The 27,140-nt window shown below is 40.6% G+C and overlaps 1 protein-coding gene across 2 annotated transcripts in view; it reads left to right on the top strand.

Moving 5' to 3' along the window:
• The window catches only part of LOC139951599 (short transient receptor potential channel 5-like), a 34,936-nt gene that overhangs the window by 760 nt on the left and 7,036 nt on the right, over positions 1–27,140 (top strand). The window contains exons 1-13 of one of the 2 annotated variants that reach the window (XM_071950566.1): positions 2,197–2,526; positions 3,653–3,845; positions 4,797–4,915; positions 5,917–6,030; positions 7,212–7,508; positions 9,950–10,060; positions 10,997–11,184; positions 11,595–11,737; positions 15,241–15,377; positions 17,411–17,994; positions 19,816–20,011; positions 21,739–21,966; positions 23,201–23,254. In XM_071950566.1, coding sequence (XP_071806667.1) covers positions 3,665–3,845; positions 4,797–4,915; positions 5,917–6,030; positions 7,212–7,508; positions 9,950–10,060; positions 10,997–11,184; positions 11,595–11,737; positions 15,241–15,377; positions 17,411–17,994; positions 19,816–20,011; positions 21,739–21,966; positions 23,201–23,254 — 2,352 coding nt within the window. In that variant the 5' untranslated portion in view covers positions 2,197–2,526; positions 3,653–3,664. Of the gene's footprint in view, positions 1–2,196; positions 2,527–3,652; positions 3,846–4,796; positions 4,916–5,916; positions 6,031–7,211; positions 7,509–9,949; positions 10,061–10,996; positions 11,185–11,594; positions 11,738–15,240; positions 15,378–17,410; positions 17,995–19,815; positions 20,012–21,738; positions 21,967–23,200; positions 23,255–27,140 lie in introns of those variants that run through there. The other variant, XM_071950567.1, reaches the window with a different exon arrangement.

The raw sequence follows: 27,140 nt of genomic DNA on the forward strand, positions 1-27,140 counted from the left end.
AGTAATGGAGACTCTGTTGATAGTATTAACCATTGTGAGAAACGGCTCCCTCTGAAGCAGCGTAGTTTTCGAGAAAGAAGTAAGTTTCCACGAATTTAATTTCGAGACCTCAGATTTAGAATTTGAAATCTCGAAATCAAGCATCTGAAAGCACGCAACCTCGTGTGACAAGGGTACTTTTTCTTTCATTATTATCTCGAAAGTTCGACAACCAATATTGAGCTCAAATTTTCACAGGTTTGTTATTTTATGCATATTTTAAGATACACCAAGTGAGAATACTAGTCTTTGACAATGACCATTAGTGCCCAGTGTCTTTAAAATTAATGTTGTTGTGTATAGACGTATTACGAAGCTCTGGGAGGTGCCATCCGACATTTTAAGATCCTGACAAAAAAATAACTCCGGATGACGACATCCTATAAAGCAAGAAGTCGACAATCCGAGAAAACTATGACGGGATGTCGACATCCTAAAATTAGGATGTTGTCTTCTATGATAATTTATCTCGGGATGTCGACATCCCAATGCTGTAGAAAATGGGCCCACAACTCTTGCTGAAAACCATGTCGAAATAATACAAACAGTTGGGTTAAGTTTTATCAATTTTTTTAATTTGTGCATTCATGCCTACAGTTTCTTCTCCTTAAGTCAGAGTTTGTTGTCTTTTGTAATTTTTAATAATAATGAATTATCAGTTTTATCAAATTGTTATCAATTAATTTAATCAAATTTTTATATATTTTTTTGTTTTTGTGCATTCATGCCTGGAGCTTTTAGTTCTCTTCTTTTAAGTCGGAGTTTGTTGTTTTTTGTAATTTTTTAACAACAATGAATGTAAACACGCCAATTTAAGTCTTTTTAACTTCTGTCGTGTATTTTGTGATTTTTTTAATAAACCTTAATGAATTGAATTGAATTGAATTGAATTTGGTCGGGAGCGAGGGAACTAGCAAAACACACACAAAGTCCCAAAGCTGGGGCATCATTTTATGCATCAAACAAATATATGTGTGGATATTCTTTTGAACATTGTTCGTAGATTCATGGTTCGTTGGATATAAGTGGATGGTTTTTTGCGAAAACATACCTATATCCTTTGATCATCATGAGTGCATGGAAACAGAATAATGTAACTTCAAGGGCTGATGGCTGCACTTTTAGTATTGAACTTTGTGTGCTGTCTGTTTACACAGATTTGTTGTTAAAAATAACGTTATTTGTTTGAAAACTTATGGTTCGATGGACAATATGGCGAAAACAAACTTTTATCCTTTTGAACCAAATCTTCTCACGTGTAGGGTCAAAACGTGAGGCCACAGAACGATATTATGCACATACGCACGTAGGCCTACATCATGTAGTTTACGGGAAGCAGTTTGCTTATCAGCCATTCTATAACCTTTTGAAATAAAAACGAGTAAATTAATAAGTTAACTTTTTACCTAAAACGAAATTGAAGAGGATGTCCGAATTGACTTATACAATTTGAGTTGGACTCAAGATTGGGCCCATTTTCACGGTTCCTACGAAATCGGCGCTTACGGAAGCAGGGATTTCCACGCTTGCGGCAGGCGTATCGGGGCGGGATATAGCTGGTAGAATTATGATTCAGTGAAGGAAAATAGGTAAAAAAGATGCGGGATAGGCCTAATTAAAACCTGCACGAAACAGCATATTACAGGCCTGATGTTTTGAATGATTAAGTGTTACATCAAAATATGATGGGCAAATATATCTTATGGGGTATACAAATTATTATGTTGGATATTTTAGGGGTAATTGTCTGGTCAAAAGCTCATGACCAAATTGTTATTATTGTATTAAACTATTGTAATCGATTTGACTGAAAAAATCAACTTAAACCCCACTCAATCAATATCATAGAGCTGCTTGTAAACACAAAAAGTAGGCCTATAGCTATAAGCAGAACAAAGTTATAACACCAGAACAGGGATACCTGTTATTATCTGCTAAAAGCCGCAGCTAGCTCTCAATGCACTCTCCAACAATCAGCCAATAGAGGGCGATATTTACAATCCATCATGGCAGATTTGCAGACGACATGAACCAACTTTTAAGTGTCCTCTTTCTTCATTCTGCACTCTTCCTATAACATGTTGTGGAAGCGGTAAAGTATTCGAACTGACATTTAATATAGTACAGAGAGAATACTTTGGGGGTGGAAACTTCGTCAGGAAACTGAGATGCGCGAGCTTTTGGGGGCTGATTGAAAAAGAGCGAGCGAGGGAGTTGAACTGTCACAGCGTACAGGAACAGTGTGCCATGCTGTGTGTGTTTGTTGACATGAATGTTTTCTGTCATTGCACACCCACTGTGACCATGGAGGTAGAAATGAGTGTCACTGTGTCAGCTGATCAGTGTCACGACAAAGCCCATGGACATGATGGGGTGACCTGAAACCTAGGACTCCAGGGTAGGAGTAGAAGTTGACACACAAGCCCACAAGCTCAGCCTCCCCCCTCAGAGCTGCACTAGTGCTACAGAGCTCCAGGTTGCAGTGTAGTAAGTTAATCAATAGTGAACAGAATAGTTTGGTGTTTTTCATCAGTTGTACTTGTAAAGTTGTTGTTGTTGTTGTTGTTGTTGTTTGTTTGTTGTTTGTTTGTTGTTGTTTGTTGCAAAACATACTCTCCTCAGCTCAGTAAAGACCCGAAACTTCTTTCTAAAAATAAGATTTATACACATGATGAAGTGCAAGGTTCTTGTTAATTTTGTTTTATTATTTTTTTTTATGAGTTTTTGATTGTAAACATTTTTCCTGATTATACTATCACTATCAGAAACCCATGACACCATGTGTAGCACTGTCAGTGTCATTTCTGCACTAGCACTTTTTCATTGAACTTCTTTAACAAACTTGTTGACAGTATGTTGTAGTATAAAAAAAAAAAACCGACTGATAAAAAAAAAATATGCAGTGAGTATATTTACGGGCTAGGTGCTGTCAGGAATAACTTTCCATATGGTGCCACCACTTTTTCACTCATTTTTACAAACAGGGATATCTTATTGAGGTAAGTTAGCTACTATATTTTTTCATATGGAATGAAAAAGTGGTGGCGCCATACAGAAACCTTTCCGCTGTCAGTGTCACACAAGCACTCCACAGAGATATAAATCTTTAATTCCATCAAAAACTTTTAACAGGGCATCAAGGCCAGGACCAGGGGCAACAGAGGAAATGGCATCCAAGGTCTCTGTGGAAATCAAGGCCTTTGGCAGTTTGGCAATATTATTTTATTGCCATATTATTGCGATATCATCCAGCAGTGGTAGCCACGGTGGGCGGTGTTGGGCGAGACTGCCCAGGACTCACAACTTTAGCCCATCATTCTGAGCACAACAATTTGCCACACAGTACAGATTTCAAATTATTGTCCACAAATTATTGATGATCTGAGATCAACTAATGTCGCAGAGAAATAACAGGGTCAAAAGGCCATTCAATTTGTTGCATGGCCCCGTAACAAAATTAGTTTTGATGGCATCAAACCTGAAGCTTGCGCTTCAGCAAAAATGGCCCAACTCAAACTGGTCTAGCTAAATGTACAGCCCTGTCCACCGCTTTTGTCATGTTTGAGAAGTATCAAATTCAGGGCAACTATTTTTTGCCATTTGTTATTCACAGATACAAGACATCATGGAGGAGACATTGCCACCAGTGGTTGCGCGAGAAAGGTATTTCTTAGCCGCCCGAACTGGAGACGTCAAGGGCATAAAGGACAGTCTAGAGAACAGTGTCAAACATAACATGGACAAAGACAGCGTCGATGCTAATGGGCGCTCTGCACTCCACATAGCGATAGCAAATGGAAACCTGGGTGAGTAAATGACTGTGCAGTGTTGTAGAAGGTATGCAGGGAACGATTTCCCTTTTATAGCTGTCAGAGCAAAATGCTTCACAGCATGTTGCTTCTCCAAAAACAGGATTTGCTACTCAATGTTGGCATTCAGTGTGCACAAAATAAGTGCAGTCTAAATTGATTGCTACATATGTATACATGTAGACGATGTGACCTCTGATGTCACTTGAAAACCATTCATGATTCGCGCGCATACCGCCGGGCAAAACCTTGTGTTTTGGCAGCCAGCTAGAAAAGTACACGCAATCTTACCATGACTATGCGTGCCCGGCAAAACATGACGTGTACAGTGTTTTGTCAACAGAGGGCGATTTGAATGTAAACATAGGTCACATCGTCTATAGATACAAAAGTGCTGGACGAAATCGTCCTCTGGTACAACTGAGCTGAGGCTGCTTTCGTTTGCGTGTTCAGTTCTGACAAAAGTAAATTGACCCCCGCCTTGCCCATGTAGGGAGTAGGGTAAATACCATAGAGTTATAATATAAGAACTAGAGGGCACACTGGTGATGCTGCTTGCACAAACGCGACGGAACCGTAAAGGAGAACGCGCGCCATTCTGTACGTGCGCTGAATAAGAAACACACGTTGGAGTTTGTGTTTATGAGCGCTACGCTAAGCAATGCCTGTTTGTTCAACTTAGAAAATGGCCGCAAAATGTGAAAAGGGTGTTTCTTCTTCCATTATTATCTCACAACTTTGACTACTAGTTGAGTTAAAAATTTTCACAGGTTTGTTAGTTTGTGCATATGTTGAGATACACCAAGTGAGAAGACTGGTCTTTGACAATTACCAAAGGTGTCCAGTGTCTTCACATGAAGACTATTCTTCATGTAACTATTCAAACAGCATTTTCGTTTCTTCTGGTGAATCATTATTTCATGTATTTAGTATTTATTTTTTCCACAGCTGTTATATACCCGCTTCTTGAACACAAGGTCCAAATAAAGGACGCCCTCTTGAGAGCTGTGGAGCACGACTTTGGGGAAGCTGTCAGGATTCTATGCGATGTTGCTAACAAGTCAATGGTATGTAAATTTGTTAAATGAATAAGCTTTCAAACTTCTGTCGCTTATCTGGTCTGATTTCTGAATTGTTTACCCTTGGGAAGCCTTTTACGGAGCTTCTAAAAGCACACAACGTTGTGCAACAATGGAGTTTTTATTTTGTTCTAAATTGGAAATTTGCAGAAAGGTTTAATGCCATTATATGCACTTTCGGTACAGAAAACAAAAATAGTTCACAGATTTACAAATAATTTACAGGGTTTACAGAAGGTAATGGTGAAAGACTTCTCTTGAAATATTGTTTTGGAAATGCTTTACTTTTTGAGAAAACATTAAAACAATATAAATTCTCGTTAGCCAGAATTACGGATTTATTTTAAACACATGTCATGACACGGCGAAACGCGCGGAAACAAGAGTGGGTTTTCCCATTATTTTCTCCCGACTCCGATGACCGATTGAGCCTAAATTTTCACAGGTTTATCTAAAGTTGTGATACACGAAGTGTGGGCCTTGGACAATAGTGTTTACCGAAAGTGTCCAATGGCTTTAATAAGATGTCAATAAGACATGAAATTCACATAGCAATGTTTCAGGAGAGTAAATCTGTTGAACATGCTGAAATTAATTTTGACTTACTAAGATGAAATATTAGTTTTGTGAAATTCACGTCATTTCTCGAAAACTACAGTACCTCAGAAAATAATATTTTTAGGGAAGATTTCTACCGTCATTACATGTATTTTTAAATCGCGTAAAGACCGAGTCACACTGCAGCAATAACGAAAACATTAACGACCACGACGCATAGAGAACACATTCTGTGGGTTGAATGAGCGTGTGCGTATTCTGCGTGGAGCAATTCAACCAATAGAGTGCGTTCAATTTTCGTTATCGCTGCAGTGTGACTCGTCCTTTAGTCTTATGTAAGTCTGTGGACATTTTGTGTTTTGTGTTGTATCAAAAGTACCCAAACCCTTACTCCAAATTATTTCAAAATTGATATGATAATTTGTTTGAAGGATTATGCAGAGGGTCAACAGATTATTGACTGCCGTTGTTCCAATGATGACTTCCACCCATACATCAATCCAATCATTCTCGCTGCTCAAAGGAATAATTTCCAGATGGTGAAGGTAAGACAGATTTCTCCACTCGGCTAGAAGGGTTGGGGGAGCAGGGATGAGATTAGTCAGACTTTTGGCTGAGTTCAGACTTCTTTTGTCGGCCTGGTGAAGAAAATAAGGCAATATATTTGTTTTTTCCACAAATAGAGAAATCCTGATCATTGGTCTACTTCTCTAGTTGCTTTGGATACTGTTTCCAAAAGCTCCTTGAAATCTATGACCCAACGGGTAACCAAACGGTAGAAATGCCACACATGTAATTTCAACATATCTTTGAGTTTGTATCCAAGTTTCAGACTTGTTTGTTACAGAGGTAATGACTCTCACCCCTGGGGGAGGGACTTGTGTGTTAACACTTGCATATATCACCACTGTGTTCTTTGTTCGATTCCCAGCTAAAGCCTGGTTTGTACTTCCTGCGAATGCGAATATGATGCAAATTTGATGTGAATTTGACGTCACAACTCCTCTTTCACCGCAAATTCGCAAGAGAGTTGAGCACAACTCAACTCAGTGCGAATTTCTTTGCGAGTTTGTGACGTCAACATTCGTATTGCAATCGCATTCGCATTCGCAGGAAGTATGAGCAGGGCTTAAGGCCATGTGAGTAGAGAGGCGTGTCATGGCCTAGCGGTTGAGACACCAGACTCAAACTCTTGATGTTTCTGATCAGCAGGGTGTGGGTTCGAGTCCCAGTCGTGACACCTGTGTCCTAAAGACACTTAACCACTATGCTATGCCTTCGGATGGGACGTAAAGCCATTGGACTTGTCTGTTATGTAACGCACATAAAAGAACCCAGTGCACTTATCGAAGAGAAAAGGGGTTTTCCCCGGTGTTCCTGGTTTGGTTGGTAGCACATTGCGCCAGAGCACCTTGTAAACCATTACATAGTGCTATGTAAAAGGAGTACATTAGATCTCATATTTCAAACGTATAATTTGTCCCTTAAATACCTCGCAGGAAAATACTGAATGTTGAAGTCCCTTGAGCATGTTGAGCGTCACCGAGTGGCGGATATGAGCGCCATATAAGAATCCACATTTATTATCAATAAGTGCTCATTTTTTTAAAGAATTTCTTTGGGGGTGAACTTACATCTCTCCCCCCCAATATTATCCGAAATGCCTCCTTTGCTTACAATTTGACGTATTGATAATGCTTTGTTTATATTTTCATAATTCATACAGCTCCTCCTAGAAGCTGGTGCACGCATCCCATTAGCCCGCGACGCGGCCGTTAACACCGCTTCCACAGACAGTTTCCAGCGATCCGTCGGCACCATGGAGATATACAAAGGTCTCGCAAGCGAAGCATACGTAGCCAGAGCGAGCAACGACCCAGTGGATCGGGCGTTTACGCTTTGTGATGAGATCAGAAGACTTGGTGAGATAGAGATTGAGTTCAAAGTGTTGTATAATGAACTAGAGATGAATATGGAACGATTCTCTACGGAGTTTATCTCGCAGGCAAGGAGTACGGAAGAGGTAGGTACTTATTTAAGTTGCCCTACATTTCGTTAAACGAACACATTGCCTTGGATCGATTGAGTTGGTCTATGAAAAGCATTTGAAACTGTTTGTCATCAATTGCATGGTTTGAAAGATGTTTCTCACAATGTTTTATACTATCAACAGCTCTCCATTTTTTTTTTATGTTGATGCAAGTCGCCTGACACACAAGACCTGAAGGCCACTTCAAGGTGTGGGCTACAATTATATTTTCCAGAGGCCGTTGCCATCTACTCCTAGGGCTGAAACAGGGTTACCCCTTTCACAGTCCATACGAATGTAGGCTTGGGTATCATCAATTCGAAGCCTGGCCGGTAGAGCAGAAAGCACTACCTCCCCAATTGTATGTAGCAAGTGTCACGACCGGGATTAGAACCCACACCCTGCTGATCAAACACCAGTGCTTGAATCCGGTGCTCTTAACCGCTCGGCCATGACACTACCAAGTGAGATTTATGCTAACAATTGGTTCAAGTAATTACCAATAATTTCCAGTGTATTTAATCAAAATGTTTCAATTAATTTATTCTTTTGTATTTGGTTCGCGACAACACCATGATTGTATCTACTTACTAGGTAGAGTTTGTCCTTAGACGACGACTAGAGCAAGCTAGTCGAACTGTTGAGACCAATGAACCGATCCGGCCTGTCAATCAAACTGCGCGCGTTCACCCATTTGACCAATCACAGCAATGATTGTGGTCGGACAAACTCGGTCATGCGTGCACAGATATTTGGCACGCGCGGCAGAATCATGCAGAATGTCATTGGGAGTGCTCGTACATGTGTCTTGCTCACAGGCGCAGTGGGCGGAGCTTAGTGGAAAGTCGGAACGGCCCATTCAAGAACTGACTCCACGGTAGTGCAGTTAATTACAATCCTATAAGCTAAAGCAGTAGTCCCAGCTAAACATTCGATAAATCTACTCCGCAGTTAGTAGAATAAAGAAAGACTGTTCTCTAAGAACAAATTCTACCTGGCAAGTACATGTGGTGCTACTGCAAACCAAATATATTGTTACTCACCATGCATTAATTGGCACAAATCCTATATTGTTTAAAACTGAAAATATCAATGATATTATCTTTCTGCCGTCACAAGAAAGTAAATAAACCTTCCTGATGCTTATTCGTAGGTTTGAAGTTTATTGTTAACATACTCACCATCATATATTGGCCTCTGTTGTGTAATCTGTTTGTCTTGTGTTTTCTGTCTTCTGTATGTTGTTTGTCTGTCAATAGCTTAAAGCACAAAAGCCTCTGCTTCACCCTTACCTAATTGTTGTCCTACTTTAAGCATGCTTTAAACTTCCTAATATATATAACTATCTAAATCATTGTGAACTTTCATATCCTAAGATACTACGTACATGTAATACTGTAAACTACTCATAATTTGAATCTAATTATCAAACTTTGTAAAATGTGTAAGTGTACATGTAGGGCAGCAATGAAATAAATGTGTGCCAAAAAAAAAATATATATATATTGAGTGATGGTTTTGTTACGTTTGCAGATTATGACGGTTCTGTCCCACCCTGATGAAGACAACCTGATGAGTTGTTAGTTACGTTTTGTTACAATTGTTATGTTTGCAGATTATGACGGTTCTGTCCCACCCTGATGAAGACAACCTGATGAGTTGTTAGTTACGTTTTGTTACAATTGTTATGTTTGCAGATTATGACGGTCCTGTCCCACCCTGATGAAGACAACCTGATGAGTTGTTAGTTACGTTTTGTTACAATTGTTATGTTTGCAGATTATGACGGTCCTGTCCCACCCTGATGAAGACAACCTGATGAGTTGTTAGTTACGTTTTGTTACAATTGTTATGTTTGCAGATTATGACGGTCCTGTCCCACCCTGATGAAGACAACCTGATGAGTTGTTAGTTACGTTTTGTTACAATTGTTATGTTTGCAGATTATGACGGTCCTGTCCCACCCTGATGAAGACAACCTGATGAGTTGTTAGCTACATTTTGTTACAATTGTTATGTTTGCAGATTATGACGGTCCTGTCCCACCCTGATGAAGACAACCTGATGAGTTGTTAGTTACGTTTTGTTACAATTGTTATGTTTGCAGGTTATGACAGTCCTGTCCCACCCTGATGAGGACAACCTGATGAGTTGTTAGTTACGTTTTGTTACAATTGTTATGTTTGCAGATTATGATGGTCCTGTCCCACCCTGATGAAGACAACCTGATGAGTTGTTAGCTACATTTTGTTACAATTGTTATGTTTGCAGATTATGACGGTCCTGTCCCACCCTGATGAAGACAACCTGATGAGTTGTTAGTTACGTTTTGTTACAATTGTTATGTTTGCAGGTTATGACAGTCCTGTCCCACCCTGATGAGGACAACCTGATGAGTTGTTAGTTACGTTTTGTTACAATTGTTATGTTTGCAGATTATGACGGTCCTGTCCCACCCTGATGAAGACAACCCAATGAGTAGTGAAGAAACTTCACATTCACCTCTACCTAAGATATCACGCGCCCTCGATCTGGGATTGCAAAAGGTAAGGTTTTGTGGGTGCTTGTCAGCAGTAGAGTGTGATACACCCACGGCCCAATTTCATAGAGCTGCTAAGCACCAACACATTTTTAAGCATGAAATTTTCTTCCTTGATAAAAACAGGATTACCAACCAAAATTTCATGTGATTTTCAGGATTTAGCAAAAAACAGCAGAATACCAGTAACAAGCAATACGCAACAAATAGAACCTTTGTTGGTAGTCCTTTTCGTATCAAGGAAGAAATTTAATGCTTAGACACTTAACCATTGCTTCGTCCTTCGGATGGGATGTAAAGCTGTTGGTCCCATGTCCGCATGTGTTGTGTAACGCATGTAAAAAAACAAACCAGGGCACTTATCGAAAAGAGAAGGGGTTCACCCCGGTGTTCCTGTCTGTGGCTGCTGTATGCACCGTAGCACCTTGTAAACCCTTATAAGGTGCTTAATAATTGGGTCTCAGAATTCATCCTTGCAAATAACCTATCTTTCTGAAAGTTTATATAATATACTCAGTGCCTTGAGTACCTTGTTTGGTAGATACGTGTGCTATATAAGACTTGGATATTTCTTTATTATTTCAAACGTAGTCCACCTTGCAGGAAATACTGTACGTTATAGCGCCTAGAGCATCACAGAGTGACGGATGTATGCGCGCTAAATAAGCAGCCACTATTATTATATCGAATTTATGTGAGTGCTTTGTCGCAGACTGGTCATGTTCATTGAACCCAAAAGCAGCGAAATGTGTAATCGTTTTTTTTTTTCACTATTTTCTCATGACCCATATGGCCAATCACTTTGATACGTGTATAGGTTTGTCAGTTTATGTATGTGGTGGATCACGTAAAGTGATTACACTGCCAGCAACGGTTTTGTTAGCGAAAACCAATTCTGTATTGTTCCATTAAATTTTTTTGTATTTTCCAATTTCTTGCCCAGTTCATCGCTCATCCAAACTGTCAGCAAGTCATCATTAGCCAGTTCTACAAACGACTTCTCTTCGTCAGAGACAAGTCTGTCGTCTACCGAACTCTTCTCTTTGCTTTACTCTTTCTTCTCTACCCCTTCCTCGCTGTTCTCCATGTTTACTCCGACAGACAGAAAATCAAAACCTTCGTCAGAATTCCGTAAGTGTTATCAATTATATCTGAAAGTCTTTTTGGGGTCTTTTATAGAGTTTAATAATAATATTAATAACAATGATTTGGGGGCTTATCATCCCTACTCGCAGCTAAGAGCTGAATTGCGAAGGCCGCGGCTGCAACATGTTCGAGAAGCAGGCATGCAAGGGCGTCTTTGGCTGCCAGCCACATCAACTCATTATGACCACGGAGCACAGCCAAAGATCGAAAGTGTTCAAAAATCCTCGTGGCACAGCAGAGAACCAACGCTCAACTCAACTCACATATGGCCCCGTCCAGGAATCGATCTGGGGTCACCTTGGTGAGAGGCGAGCGCTTTACGCACAAGCCTACATGTGCATGCCGAAGATTACTGTATTAGTAATTCAATGTATGTTTTTTTACCCTGCCTACAGCATTGTGATGTTCATCATGTATCTAGCGGCTGATATGACCTTCGTGACCTTACTAACCTGGGAAGCGGTTAACGATAGCGGAACGGCTCACAACCTCAGCTTCACTCGGCCCTACAATGTGGCTGCACTGCTCTGGATTCTAGGTAATATGATTTATTCTGTTTGTCTGTAAATGTCATTTGTCATGTATGTTGAAAGGGTTTTGATACTTTTTGTTTTGTACTATCAACAGCTCTCCATTGCTTGTTAACAAGTAAGTATTTTTTGTAACTTTTTTTTTGAGTAATTACTGAAGGTGTCCACTGCCTTTAAAGGCAATGGACACTATTGGTAATTGTCAAAGACCAGTCTTCTCATTTGGTGTATCTCAACATATGCATAAAATAACAAACCTGTGAAAATTTGAGCGCAATCGGTCATCGAACTTGGGAGATAATAATGAAAGAAAAAACACTGTTGTGTGTGCGTTTAGATGGTTGATTTAGGGACCTCAAGTTCTAAATCTGAGGTCTCGAAATCCAATTCGTGGAAACTTACTTCTTTCTCGAAAACTATGGCACTTCAGAGGGAGCCATTTCTCACAATGTTACTATCAACCTCTCCCCATTACTCGTTACCAAGTGAGGTTTTATGATGATAGTAATGTTTAGTAATTACCAATAGTGTCCAGTGCCTTTAACAGGACCCTGATGTAGAACAGCCTCTGAGCTTATGTTTGTATCCTTTCTAAATATTTTTTATTGAGACAGTAGGGGTGTACAATGTAGTGCCAGCTGTGATGGGATTTGACACTCCCGCCCAGTGACTCTTGAGAGTCGGTAAAAGACCTTTTTACGGTGGAATTGTCGGTCCCTCGGCTCGATTTCACAAAAAGATTTATTATCTTAACTGGGATTCACAAATCACTATGGCAACACTGGCAACACATCTTAAGATGAATCTTAGTGCTTTGTGAAATCAGCCCCAGGACATCTCGACCTACATTATAAGGAAGATTTTGAAGAGGATGTCCTCCCTTTTTAATATCACCTGGTGCGACTTGGCATTAGATCAAAACATCTGGAGATCGTACACAGGAAAGCCTGTAGTATGACACCGAACGGAGGCTTACAGGAGATACGTTTCTAGGTTAATAAGGCAGTGGACACTATTGCTAATTACTCACAATAATTATCAGCATAAAACATTTCTTGGTAACAAGTAATGGGGAGAGATTGATGGTATAAAACATTGTGAGAAACGGCTTCCTCTTAAGTGACGTAGTTCTTGAGAAAGAAGTAATTTTCAACGAATTTGATTTTGAGACCTCAAGTTTAGAATTTGAGGTATCGAAATCAAGCATCTGAAAACACAAGTTCGTGTGACAAGGGTGTTTTTTCTTTCATAGTTATCTTGCAACTCCGACGACCAATCGAGATCAAACTTCCACAGGTTTGTTATTTTATGCATATGTTGAGATACACCAAGTGAGAAGACTGGTCTTTGACAATTACCAATAGTGTCCATTGTTTTTAAAGACACTATTGGTAATTACTTAAAATTATTGTTAGCATAAAAACATACTTGGTAACTAGCAATTGAGAGCTGTTGATAGTATAAAACATTCTCAAAAACATCCCGTACTAATGTAGTTTTTGAGAAAGAAGTAATTTTCCACTAAAATATTTGTATTTGATTTAAAAACCTCAGAATTAGATTTTGAAGTTCCAAATCAAGCATCTGAAAGCAAACAAGTTCTTGTGACAAGGGTGTTTTTTCTTGTAACTTCGACGACCAATTGAGTTAAAATTTCCACAGTTTTTTTTTGTGCTTCATATATGTTGAGATACACCAAGTGGGAAGACTGGTCTTTGACAGTTACCAAGAAGGTGTCCAGTGCCTTTAACAGGACCGTGTAAAACAGCCTCTGAGCTGTTTTATGTATCCTGTATAAATATTGTGTTATCGAGACAGTGAGGGTGTTGTGCCAGCTGCGAGGGATGTGACACACCCACCCAGTGACTTATGAGAGACCGGGTGAAAAACCTTTTTACAAAGGAATTGTGGTAGACACTACAGCCGTAGGCCCACTGCTCGATTTCACTAAGAGATAAGATGGATTATCTTAAAACTGGGATTCAGTTAAGCAAACTGCAACGTCACAATACAAATCACTTAGTGCTTTGTGAAATCGGCACCAGGACATCTCGACCTTGTTATAGAGACGTTTTTAAAGAGGTTGTCCTCCCTTTATCACCTGGTGCAACTTGCCATTGGATCAAAACATCTGGAGATCGTACACAGGAAAGCCTGTAGTGACTAATGACACTGAACGTAGACACTGGACATGTTTGGTAGTTGTCAAAGTCCAGTCTTCTCACTTGGTCGTCGAGGTTAATAGAGAATAATGGTATAAAAAACACTCTTGGCGCTCAAGTTGTGTGCTTTCAGATGCTTTCAGAATTGGAGACCTAAGCTGAGGTCTCGAATTCAATACTGAGGTCTCGAATTCAATACTGAGGTCTCGAATTCAATACTGAGGTCTCAAATTCAATACAGAGGTCTCAAATTCAATACTGAGGTCTCAAATTCAATACTGAGGTCTCAAATTCAATACTGAGGTCTCGAATTCAATACTGAGGTCTCGAATTCAATACTGAGGTCTCGAATTCAATACTGAGGTCTCAAATTCAATACTGAGGTCTCGAATTCAATACTGGTGTCTCGAATTCAATACTGAGGTCTCAAATTCAATACTGAGGTCTCGAATTCAATACTGAGGTCTCAAATTCAATACTGAGGTCTCGAATTCAATACAGAGGTCTCAAATTCAATACTGAGGTCTCGAATTCAATACTGAGGTCTCGAATTCAATACTGAGGTCTCGAATTCAATACTGAGGTCTCGAATTCAATACTGAGGTCTCAAATTCAAAACTGAGGTCTTGAATTCAATACTGAGGTCTCGAATTCAATACTGAGGTCTCAAATTCAATACTGAGGTCTCGAATTCAATACTAAGGTCTCGAATTCAATACTGAGGTCTCGAATTCAATACTGAGGTCTCGAATTCAATACTGAGGTCTCGAATTCAATACTGAGGTCTCGAATTCAATACTGAGGTCTCGAATTCAATACTGAGGTCTCGAATTCAATACTGAGGTCTCGAATTCAATACTGAGGTCTCGAATTCAATACTGAGGTCTCGAATTCAATACTGAGGTCTCGAATTCAATACTGAGGTCTCGAATTCAATACTGAGGTCTCGAATTCAATACTGAGGTCTCGAATTCAATACTGAGGTCTCGAATTCAACACTGAGGTCTCGAGTTCAATACTGAGGTCTCAAATTCAATACTGAGGTCTCAAATTCAATACTGAGGTCTCAAATTCAATACTGAGGTCTCAAATTCAATACTGAGGTCTCGAATTCAATACTGAGGTCTCAAATTCAATACTTAGGTCTCGAATTCAATAGGTCTCGAATTTAAATATTTTAGTGAGAAATTAGTTCTTTCTTAAGAGGGAGCCGTTTCTCACAATGTTTTGTTCTATCAACAGTTGTTATGCTAACAAATATTTGTAATTACCAATAGTGTCCAGTGCCTTTAAAGATGATAAGTTTCTTGGTAATCACTCATAATTTTATTTCCCCCTCGTATATGTAGGTATGATGTGGAGGGAGATTGAGTGCATCGCAGCTAGAGGGTTCACAACAGTCATGACCCAGTGGGAACATCTCAGGGATATCGTCATCATCTTCATGTTTCTGGTCGGCGTAGTCTTTGAAATCATCGCTTACATGGTACGTAAAATTCCACTGTTCTACAACCCCGGCTATATCTTGTTGGGCCCCTCTGCCCCCTTTCAATAATAATAATAATAATAATATAAATAATAATAAGAAGAAGAAGCATTTATATAGCGCTCTACGGAGAACAGAGCGCTTTACATGAGACTATGACAACAAAAGAAAAACAAACAAACTAGGATGGGTGGGGAAACAGAAATGTCTTGAGGAGGCTTTTGAATACAGGCAACGCGATCGCCTCTCTCAGACCCGCGGTCAATGTTGGTTCTGATTGCACGGTCTTTTGCATTCAATTCAATTCAATTCAATGGACTTATTTTTCATGTCGACAATAACAATTAAGCATAGAGTTGAATACAAATAACAATGAGTATAATAATGAAAGATGGATGCCACACAATTTAACAGCAATACAATGTAAAGAAATTTCAAAGTGAATAACTAGAGAAAAGAACATGCTTGTCAACATGCAGGAAAAAAGGTTTAAGGCAGTGGACACTATTGGTAATTGTCAAAGACTAGCCTTCACAGTTGGTGTATGTCAACAGATGCACAAAATAACAAACCTGTGTAAATTTGAGCTCAATCGGTCATCGAAGTTGTGAGATAATAATGAAAGAAAAATAACCCTTGTCACACGAAGTTGCGGCGTTTAGATGGTTGATTTCGAGACCTCAAGTTCTAAATCTGAGGTCTCGAAATCAAATTCGTGGAAAATTACTTCTTTCTCGAAAACTATGGCACTTCAGAGGGAGCCGTTTCTCACAATGTTTTATACCATCAACCTCTCCCCATTACTCGTCACCAAGAAAGGTTTTATGCCAATAATTATTTTGAGTAATTACCAATAGTGTCCACTGCCTTTAAGCGTACTGCTTTTGTGCATTTCCCTGAGACTGAAAACATTGAGTGGGGGGACGGGGGATCGGGGGAGAGAATGTTTATTGTCAGGGGAAGTGGACATGGAATGGTTTTATGTATCGTTAGGATTGGGTGGCCCAAGCACTTTGGCAGGGATAGTACAGGGAAGAGATTTTTCAGTCTTTTGGCTGAACTCAATCTTTTTTATGTTTTTTCCACAAATAGAGAAATCCTGCTCATTTGTCTACTTTTCTGGTGCTTTGGATACTGTTTCCAAAGGCTCCTTGGAATCTATAACCCCAGGGGTTACCAAACAGTAGAAATGCCAACATTTCAACAAACCTTTGAATTTGTATCAAAGTTTCAGACTTTTTCGTTAGTAATGACTCTCACCCCTGATTGTAGCAACGATATAATCCAGTACGGACCGAGTTTGGCATAGGCAAACTCGGCTATGTTTTTTATGGGTGCGTTCAATTGGCTTGCCTAGGTCTACCATGGTATGCCCCCCGGTACGTTCGATTAACTCGGACTTCATTCCAGGGGCTCACCTGGGTCAGCCCCAAGTGCCTTGCTTGTGGGATGGGTCACTTGGGGCTGGCCCCAGGTGCATGACGTCACCACAAGAGGGTGAGTGATCATTAGTTTAGCGCAGGGCAGGGGCTCACTTGATTGAGCACTGCTGGGTCGACACAGGGAAGCTAATCGAGCGCACCTAATGTAATTCACAGGAAAATGATAACTTAAGAAGCTCCACAAAGTTCTGAAACATCAAAATGCAGTTGGACGCAGATTAGTTTAAAAAATACTTACTTGAAGTGGTTATATAATTGTGATTAGAGATAGAGACCAGAACATCACTTTTCCTCTAGCGACTCACACCTGTTATCTCCATGTTATTCCCTTTTCAATGACAGTGGATCATGCACAAACCGGTAGGGGCTGCTGACTGCCCTGGCAGATTAACTGCTCATCCATTAAGTTTAATGACCTAAGTATTTCAACTTAAACACACCTACCTTACAAATTTTTTTAGCCAAACTAAAAAATTCTTTAGTTTCCCTTAGACCAGCCTTACCTCTTTGTAAAATCAACCTCTCGTATACTTTGTAAAATCAAGCCCTCATATAGCTCAATACTCATTACTTTTTAAAAACTCCATACAGACAATCCCGTTTACAGCAGATGCCTTGATAACGACCATGGAGGGCACTGTTCGTTTCAGGAGATCCGCAGAGCTACAGCCATCCATCGTCGAGAGGAATTTCACAGATGTCAAGTACGCTGAAATTGGCGACTACGTTATCGGTGAGATCGACAAAACAGAGATGCAAATCAACCAGACGACAAAGGGACAGATCAAGGAGCATGTGCGAAGGTATATGAACTATACGGCTCGACGCCGAGCCGGAGGGCGCGGGGGAACGTCATACAACACCAACGGTAAGACCCTATTATCAGCTGACTTCGACAACAAAACTGAAGACTTCCTCAACCGGACCTGGGATCATCCGCAGATCATGGGGCGAGCTATGTTTGCCCTGGCGACTGCGTTCACGGTTCTGCGCATGTTACCGTATTGTGTGATCAGCGATCTGATTGGTCCACTGCAGATCTCCCTCGTTAGTATGATAATCAGGACGTTCCATTTCTTTTTTGTCGTTGGGACCGTGCTGGGATCATTTGCTGTTGGATTGACGTTGACGTACTCGCACTACGTGGATGAAAGCAGAATCGGCAGCTTTTCAAGGTAAGTTTAATAACAGGCAGTTACACCCAAAAACATGCTTCATCATCATCATCATTTAGCCTGTGTTAAAGGAACACGTTGCCTTGGATCGGTCGAGTTGGTCTTTGAAAAGCGTTTGTAACTGTTTGTTATAAAATGCATATTATTAGAAAGATGTTGTAAAATTAGAATACAATGATCTACACAAATATGCCTCGAAATTGCGTGGTTTTCGTTTTATTTCGTCGACAAACACGGTCGGCCATTTGTGGGAGTCAAACATTTGACTCCCATAAATGGCCGACAGTGTTAGTTCGCGAACGTAAAATGAAAACCGTGCAATTTTGAGTGATAGTTGTGTGGATCATTATATTCTACTTTTAAAACATCTTTCTAACCATATGCATTTCATAGTAAACGGTTTCAAACACTTTTCATAGACCAAATCGTCCGATCCAAGGCAACGTGTCCCTTTAATCCAGTGTAAGATATAGCTCTCCTCATGTAAATACCTAGCTTTTAATCAAGGTGCAAGCGGCAGCGGCACCCCCAGATGTCAAGCATGAAAAAATACCAGCGCGAGTGGCGAAGGTGTGAAGCGCCTTTAGGTATAACTCGTTTATCTGATCAGTTCTTCATATATGCACTTTCTGTGTGTTGCCCTCAGCATGTGACTTTGCAGTGCACCTTTATTTGTGTGTGGGTTATGGGCGTGCACGGGGCGTGTGAACAATGGTAATTGTGTCTTCTTTTTGGCCACTTCTCATCACGCTCATGCATTGTGCGTTACATTTCTCCCACCAAAATCTGTGGCAAAAATTAAAGAAAAACATAAGGTCACAAAATGAGTTGCTAAAAACTTTGTTGCTCGCGCTGGTCATTTTTTGGTGCTTGATATCTGGGGTCGTGCTTGACATCTGGGGGTGCAGCGTGCGCCTTGACTAAAGGCTAGTAATTACAAAGTTCATTTCTATTTCTTGCAGTTCTGGTCCATGTTGTTCCTGCACAAACCCTAAAATGTCATCTCTCCATCTTCTTCTCTGTCTCTTCTTTTCCTTTTCCCTGTCCTTGGGTTGCCAATCCGTTATTCTTGTTGTCAATCTCTTGTCATTTCTTTGGGTAGTTTGCTCAGCCCATCTCCACTCAGCTGTTTTACTTTTGTCCTTATGATCTATCTGACTCTTTTCTTTCATATTTCTGTGCATTTAATCCAGTCCTTAATTGAGATATACATGTACATGTACGTAGCATTTGCCTCTCCGTTGCTCTTTGTGCTTTTCAGGCCTGAAATCCTTATATTATTTGAGAGTAATAATAAAAATAATAATATTGAGTTTTAATATAGTGCTTTTTCACTCCCTACGGGTGTCTCAAAGCGCTTCAAGATATTACCCCTGGTCACTGGGCCTTTATTCACTCCTTAAACCATCTCAGCTCCCTGGGGAGTATACAGCCTCGTGCAACAATGCGCTACTCGGCTAAATCAATCACAAGAACCATCTCTGCCCTCACAGGTACCCATTTACCCCTGGGTGGAGAGAAGCAATAATAGTTAGGTGTCTTGCTCAAGGACACAAGTGTCACGACCGGGATTCGAACTCACACTCTGCTGAACAGAATCAGCAGAGCTTGAATTCGGAGCTCTTAACCGCTCGGCCACGACATTACCTTGCTCTTTTACAACATGTTAAACTATCAACAGCTTTCCATTGCTCGTTACCAAGTCAGTTTCTATGCTAACAATTATTTTGAGCAATTACAGCTAGTGTCCACTGTCTTTTAGATGCCCATAGGACATGGTATCAAACTGTGTTTTATAAAACTGTATTTTTCTTTCCACAGTATTTTCCAGTCTTTGATTACCCTGTACTGGTCGGTGTTTGGTCTGATGCCGATGACTGAGCTACATCTACCCCCGGAAGCTGTAGTCAAAGAAACGTCCGGCTCTCTGCTCTATGCTTCGTTCTACGTGCTGGTGATTATTGTACTCCTCAATGCTCTGATTGCTGTATGGAGCAACGTTTACAATGAAATTGAGGTACAATAAATAATTACTGTGATTTATGGTATAAAAAGAATCTTATCACAAAACTTCAAAATGTCCAGAACGCTGCTGCTCGCGTATTATCTAAAACACGTAAATATGATCACATCACACCTGTATTGAAACAACTTCACTGGCTCCCAGTCTGTCAAAGAATTAAATTCAAAATTATTTTGCTCGCCTGGAAAGCTATGAATGGAAGGGCTCCTCCATATCTCAAAGAAATTCTCTCACCATATACACCTACTCGCAATCTTCGCTCTACAAACCAACTTTATTTAACTGTCCCAAAAACAAACACTTCCAAGGACGTTCGTGCTTTTTCTGTATCCGCACCCACACTCTGAAACTCTCTTCCTTTACATATTCGAGCTACAACGTCTCTGGACATTTTCAAAATTCTGCTTAAAACCCACCTATTCAAAATTTCTTATGATTGACTTTCTGTCTGTTTTTAACCATTTATTTTGGCCAACACGTTTATGTAATTCAACATTTTTATTTAATGTACCCTTACTTCTTTCCAAGCTTCGTAATTTGTATTTTTGTTTTGTTACTCTCTTTGTTTTAGGCGTCTCAGAAGATGTTTAGTCTTAGATAGATGGCGCTTTAGAAGTTTTAATTATTATTATTATTATTATTATTATTATTATTATTTGCATTGTTGATAATTATAATGGTTAAAATCATTTGGGAGGCCTAGTCATCCTTACACGCAGCGGAGAAGCTGAACTGTGAAGGGCGTGACTACAACGTGTTTGAGCTGCTGGCATGTAAGGGTGCCTCTGGTATCTAGCCACAGCAACCAATATATGAACACGGCGGCGGAGCACAACCAGAAATGTGTTTGATTTTTCGTGAAGGGGGAGAAAACTGGAGGGCCTTGAGAAAAACCCCTGTGGCATACATCGCATAGGAGAGACCCAATGCATAACTCCTCACAAAGGACCTCAGCTGAGAATCGAACCAGGGTCACACCAGTGAGAAGCAAGCTCTTTACGCACCAGTGGTCCATATTGTACCACCCCAGTTGGGTGTCATGGCCGAGTGGTTAAAGGGAAGGTACACGTTTGGTAATTTCTCAAAACAAATATTAACTTAAAAACCGACTTGGTAACGAGCATTGGAGAGCTGCTGATAGTATAAAACATTGTGGGAAACGGCTCCCTCTGAAGTAGCATAGATTTTGAGAAAGGGGTAATTTCTCACTAAAATAATAAAAGACTTCTAGCTAGAAGTCTTTTATTCCTATCTGAAATCACACAAATTCGTCCAACAAGGGCATTTTTTCTTTCATCATTATTCACTCAACTTTGATGACCAATTGAGCCCAAATTTTCACAGGCTTTTTATTTGATGGTTATGATGGGAGACAACAAGTGAGAACACTGGTCTTTGACAATTACCAAACGTGAACAGTGCCTTTAAGAGGATCAAATTCTGAATGAAAGTCATGGCACTTGTGTCCTTGGGCAAGATGCTTTACTATAATTGCTTCTCTTCACCTAGGTGTATGAATGGGTACCTGCGATGGTAGAGGTTGAATTTGTGTATGAACAAGTCTTTGGGCACTAGGTTGCCCAGGTTGTATACTCCCCAGGGAGCTGAGAAATATTAAAGGAATGTTATTGGCTCAATGACCAAGGCAAGAATGTCCAGTTGGCCACGACAAGCCATGCAAAGTTAAAATCTCACTTAATTTTTTGTTTTATGCCGATCAGGAGAATGCTGACCAGCAGTGGAAGTTCTCCTGCACCGCAATGTGGATGACGTTCCTCCAGGATGACCTCCGGGTACCTCCACCTTTCAACCTCCTACCCACGCCCAGTGCCTTCCGGCGAATCTTTGATCTGTTCTCCAAGCGGGGTCGTTGGGCTGAGGTTGCTGTTGAGGAGATGAAGCCGATTTATGATGATAAGTGGCTACGGACGGAAGGAGTACGACTATTTGTAAGTTTGTTTTAAAGTTTTAAAAAGGCACTGGTCACTATTGGTAATTGTCAACGACCAGTATTCTCACTTAATGGTGTATCTCAACATATAAATGCACAAAATAACAAACCTGTGAAAATTGGAGCACAATTGGTCGTTGAAGTTGCGAGATAATAATGGAAGAAAAAACACCCTTGTCACACAAAGTTGTGTGCTGTGCTTGATTTCGGGACCTCAAAATCTAATTTGGAAAATTACTTCTTTCTCAAAAACTTTGTTACTTCAGAGGGAGCCATTTCTCACAATGTTTTATACCATCAACAGCTCTCCATTGCTAGTTACCATCTAAGTTTTTATGCTCATAATTATTTGAGTAATTATCAATAGTGTCCACTGCCTTTAATACGATGATAAGTGGTCATGGACAGAAGGAGTGCGACTATTTGTAAGTTTGTTTTTCAAAAGTAATTGCAGTGGGAATAATAATATTATTAAAGTCTTTTGTAGCGCACGTATCTACCAAACAAGGTACTTTAAGGCGCTGAGTATATACAAACTTTCAGAAAGATAGGTTATTGCAGTCATGAATTCTGAGACCCAATTATTTAGCACCTTATAAGGGTTTACAGCCACAGCCAGGAACACCGGGGTGAACCCCTTCTCTTTTCATAAGTGCACAGCGCGGCCGGGTGCATTTTTGACTCAAGTTATTTATTACTTAATGCAAATTTTGAGAGTAAAATGGTTATTAACCGGTATCTGCGATGTCTAATTGACCATAAAAAGGTAATAGTTGACATATTGAGATCATCCTTTATTGGCTCTATAAAGACTGGAACACGTTACTACCACAGCCATCTTATCCATCAAGACAATAAGACATTTAGAGGAGCCTTTATAATCCACCTCTAAAGCAATTTAAAACTACGGTGCAACAAAAGTGACAGAGCGGCGATTAAAACATGTGCAGGACAAATCGCATATACCCCTGGAAGTGATACAATTGAGAGCGGCCTCATGCGGTCAAAAGTATGGCTCACTAAACAACAAATAAAGACGACTTAGCAGGGTTGTTGTGGCAGGTGCTACGTATGGTGCGAGGGTACAAGTCTTTGTTGGACAGCCGTACTGGAAAGTGCACACTAAGACAATAACACACGTAGGCCATTGAGATGGAAAGTTCAACTTGTGTTTTAATTCTTACCAATTATACACTTATTACGTTTAACTCTAGCTTTCTCTGATTTTGTAGATTGACGGAAGCAAGAGATTTAACAGAACACTTGAGGAGCAGACAAATTATGGCGTAAGTTAATTTTAAAAATAGTGTGACGGACAGTGCCGGGTGTATGTTATAAATGGTGTAGTTATGAGCCTGCGCGAGCTTATGCACGATCTGCGCATGCGTTGGCTTGCGGAGCACGCTGGTACTTCTGGGACCATGCGTGCGTCGTCAGTCGGCAGCGAGCATTCAAGGAAGAAACAGGTACGTTCTTTTACTCTGACTATTACCCAAGTGTTATTTGTTGTGCAATCTGCGCTAGCGTGGCGTGATTTATTGCACGTTATATGCAGCGAATTCTAGGTCTCACTGATTAGCTGAAAGGCTTTGTGCTGTTGATCGTGAGAAATTCTGGGTGAAAGGATTGACGGAAGCTGAGTGCTTGTCGATCTTTTTGGGGTAGCAGTCCGTCGCTGAGTTAGCCAACGTTAGTTTTGTGGTTGACTAGCAGGATTGTGGTTCAGGGTATCTGTGTGAATGTCTCAGGGGGTACACGTGAGTTGAAGCAGGGAAGACTGTGCTTTGTGCTAGTCCCCTTCTCCTCAAACGTGGCGGCTGCGGGACTCGTTTAGGTAATTGCTGGTGCTTTACCTAGGGTTGTCGATATAGCTGGGCTATATTGCGGTGTGGGTGATTGCTTTGTGCTTTACCTGCGGTGTGGGTGACTGCTGTTTTGCGGTTTACCTGCGTTGCGGTTGACTGCTGTTTTGTGGTTTACCGGCGGCGTGGTTGACGGTTTTTGTGCTTTATACCGGAGGTGTGGTTGGCACTGCTGCAGCGCGTGCTTGTTAACGCGTGGCGTTTTAACCTTTAGTTAGGAGGTTGACTAGGCGATTGCTGGTGCTGCTTAGGCGCGAGAATCACGGGTAATAGTTGAGTAGAACGTAGGTGTCTTTTGCAAGTAACTGGTACTTTATTATTTAATGCTCTGTAGCTCTGTATTGGTCATTGATTGTGGTGGATACTGCAGAGGTTGACACTCAAACCACATTGACTGATGCTTGTTTCTCATATCTATTGGGTACTGAAGAGGTTGACAATTAAACCACATTTTCTCATATTTATTGTTTACTGGAGAGGTTGACAATTAAACCACATTTACTCATTGTTCATTGTTTACTTGAGAGGTTGACAATTAAACCACATCTATTGCTGTTTGTTCTTCATAAATCTCTTGTGGAACTGTGTATTATTTTGGGAACTGTGTGTGTCTTGACAGAGAGGTTTGCCATCTTTTATAGTCGGGCGGTATATTTCCTCCCAAACGAACCTCGCCACTCAGCCTCAAGTCCGCTTAGTGACTTCAACTTGAGTCGGCAAGAGTCAGGGTCAAGTTGTATTTAAGCGCGGATCCGATAACGACCCGTGCCCGCCACAATAGTAACAACAATTATGTATGCCTATGAACCTTCTGGTTTTAAATGACTGTTTAAGATTTCATCGAAAAACGTTTTGCCTTATTCAACACCATAGCCATTACCATAGAAATATTGACTGCTATAAGGGCCACCGTTAAAATTATTGCCCCTTTTATATCTCAGTTTGGCATGTACACTTTAACAACCCGGAATATGGTAAAGGTTGTCTAACAGAGAAAGGTCACAGTTCGCACCATGAAATGGAACGATAGACGTACAATGATGCGTACAGTACACGAGCGACCTTTGAATACACGGTGTTGCGACCGTTGCGTTATTTTCAGGGCAGACACAGTTGATTGCTGTGCCTTGAGCACAGTTAATTGTGATGTCATCTTGACAGAGAAGTCAATACACATGATACATGAGGTATATTGACCCAATTCACCTGACGTCATCACCAGAGTAATCTTGGATGCGCCATTTTGGTGGTCAATGTCGACGTGTGTTGTTCAGAGAAGTGCGCATCTTAGGTGACGTGGCGATTACACGTAAACCTATTGACAACCAACATAGTGTGACATCAGCCGCGGCGTGTGACGTGCGAGCAAAGTGGCAATAATTGATAATATTGAATGTTCAAAGGAGTATGAGTGTTTCCTGTGTACTGTACCTTTTGTTTGAAATGTGTGTTTGGCACCCCAAAGATATTGTCTTTGGGAGGCTGCCAACATTGGGCATGTTGGGCTGGATAGCTCAGTTGGTAGAGCGCCGATACATTAATCAGGAGGTCATCGGTTAAAGTCCAGCTCAAGTAAATTTGTCTTTTTTTCAAACTCAGACTAAATGTTTATGTGATGTGTTTGTTTGAAACCCGTAAATAAAGATATTGTCGTTGGAAGACCGGCAACATTTTACTGGATAGCTCAGTTGGTAGAGCGCCGGTAAGTTAATCCGGAGGTCATTGGTTCAAGTCCCACTCTAGTCAATTTTATTTGCTCACACCCAGATTAATAATAAAAATAACGACAATCGGTTTTTATATACTTACTTACTTGTACGTATACTTGGTATACCATGTATACTTGGTTGGTTAGTTCTTTTTCGCTGTTGGGCAGAACTCTCATTTGTCTCTTAAATGTAGCCACATTTGGTGCAGAAATTAGTGACTCTGGCAAACTGTTGCCAACTCTTACCACTCTATTTGAGAAGAAGTGGCCTGCCAATTTTGTTTTAGTACTTCTGACGAAAAAATTATTTGAATATCCTCTTAGTTCTTTGTGGAGGAGAGAGTAAAACTTGTCAGCCGGTGTCTTTTATAACCCATTAACATTTATAGGTTTCAATCAGGTCTGTTTTTGTCCTCCTCTCTTGCAACATGTGCAAAGATTCCAACTGAATATCTTCGTTTGCACAGGCGTAAGCAACTTTTCTGCACCTTCTCTAGTAATTTCATACTTCCTTTGGTTAATGGGCTCCAGGTAGACGAAGCATACTCCAGAGCCAGTTGGATGAGGGACTTATGTAAGATGGTGACTTTCTTTGCGTCAAATCCAGAGAAGCATCCTCTGAACATTGCAATCTTCTGCTGAGCTTCTGATGTCTTGGATGTGCTTTGTAGGGGATAGGGTGTTGCAAACTTTGATACCCAAGTTGTCTGTTCCTCAACCAAACTCCATTCATTGAGTAATGGTAGTCAAGGGAGTTCTGCACCTTCTCTAGTAATTTCATAATACTTTTGGTTAATGGGCTCCAGGTAGACGAAGCATACGCCAGAGCCGGTCGGATGAGGGACTTAGTATAAGATGGTGACTTTTTCCTCGTCAAATCCGGAGAAGCATCTTCCAAGCATGGCAATCTTCTGCCAAGCCTTTTTCACAATGTCTTGGATGTGCTTTGTAGGGGATAGGGTGTTACAATCTTTGATACCCACGTCTTTCTGTTCCTCAACCTGCTGTAGATAAACTCCATTCAATGAGTAGTGGTCGTCAAGGGATTTCTTGATGCGAAGAACAACACATTTCTCTGCACTAAATTCAAGCAGCCATAATTTGGACCATTCAACAAGAGAATTTAAGTCATTCTGCAGGGTGTCACAATCTGTAATGTCATTTAATTCACTGTAGACTTAAGTATCGTCAGTAAACATGTTTGCGGTGGTGGATACATAATCAGGAATGTCATTCACGTAGAGCAAGAACAAGATAGGTCCTAGAATGGATCCTTGTGGAACTCCGCTTGTCACTGGTTTCCAGTTGGAGACTACATTTCTGAGTACGACTCTCTGTCTACGGCGGCTCAGGAAACCTTCAATCTAGGCTGAAGCATGGCGTCTTATACCAATATGATAAAGCTTGTACAGCAGACGCTTGTGAGGCACTGTGTCAAAGGCCTTTTAAAAATCTGAGTAGATTACGTCAACACCAGTTTCTTTGTCGTGTGCTGCAGTCCAATCAAAGAGGCATTCAAGAAGCTGCGTCACACAGGAGCATTTTTTCTGGAAGCCTTGTTGCTCAAAGGAGATAATATCATCAACAATGAATTCTATAAGT

This window comes from Asterias amurensis, chromosome 19 (assembly GCF_032118995.1).
Source record: "Asterias amurensis chromosome 19, ASM3211899v1".
Lineage (NCBI taxonomy): Eukaryota > Metazoa > Echinodermata > Asteroidea > Forcipulatida > Asteriidae > Asterias > Asterias amurensis.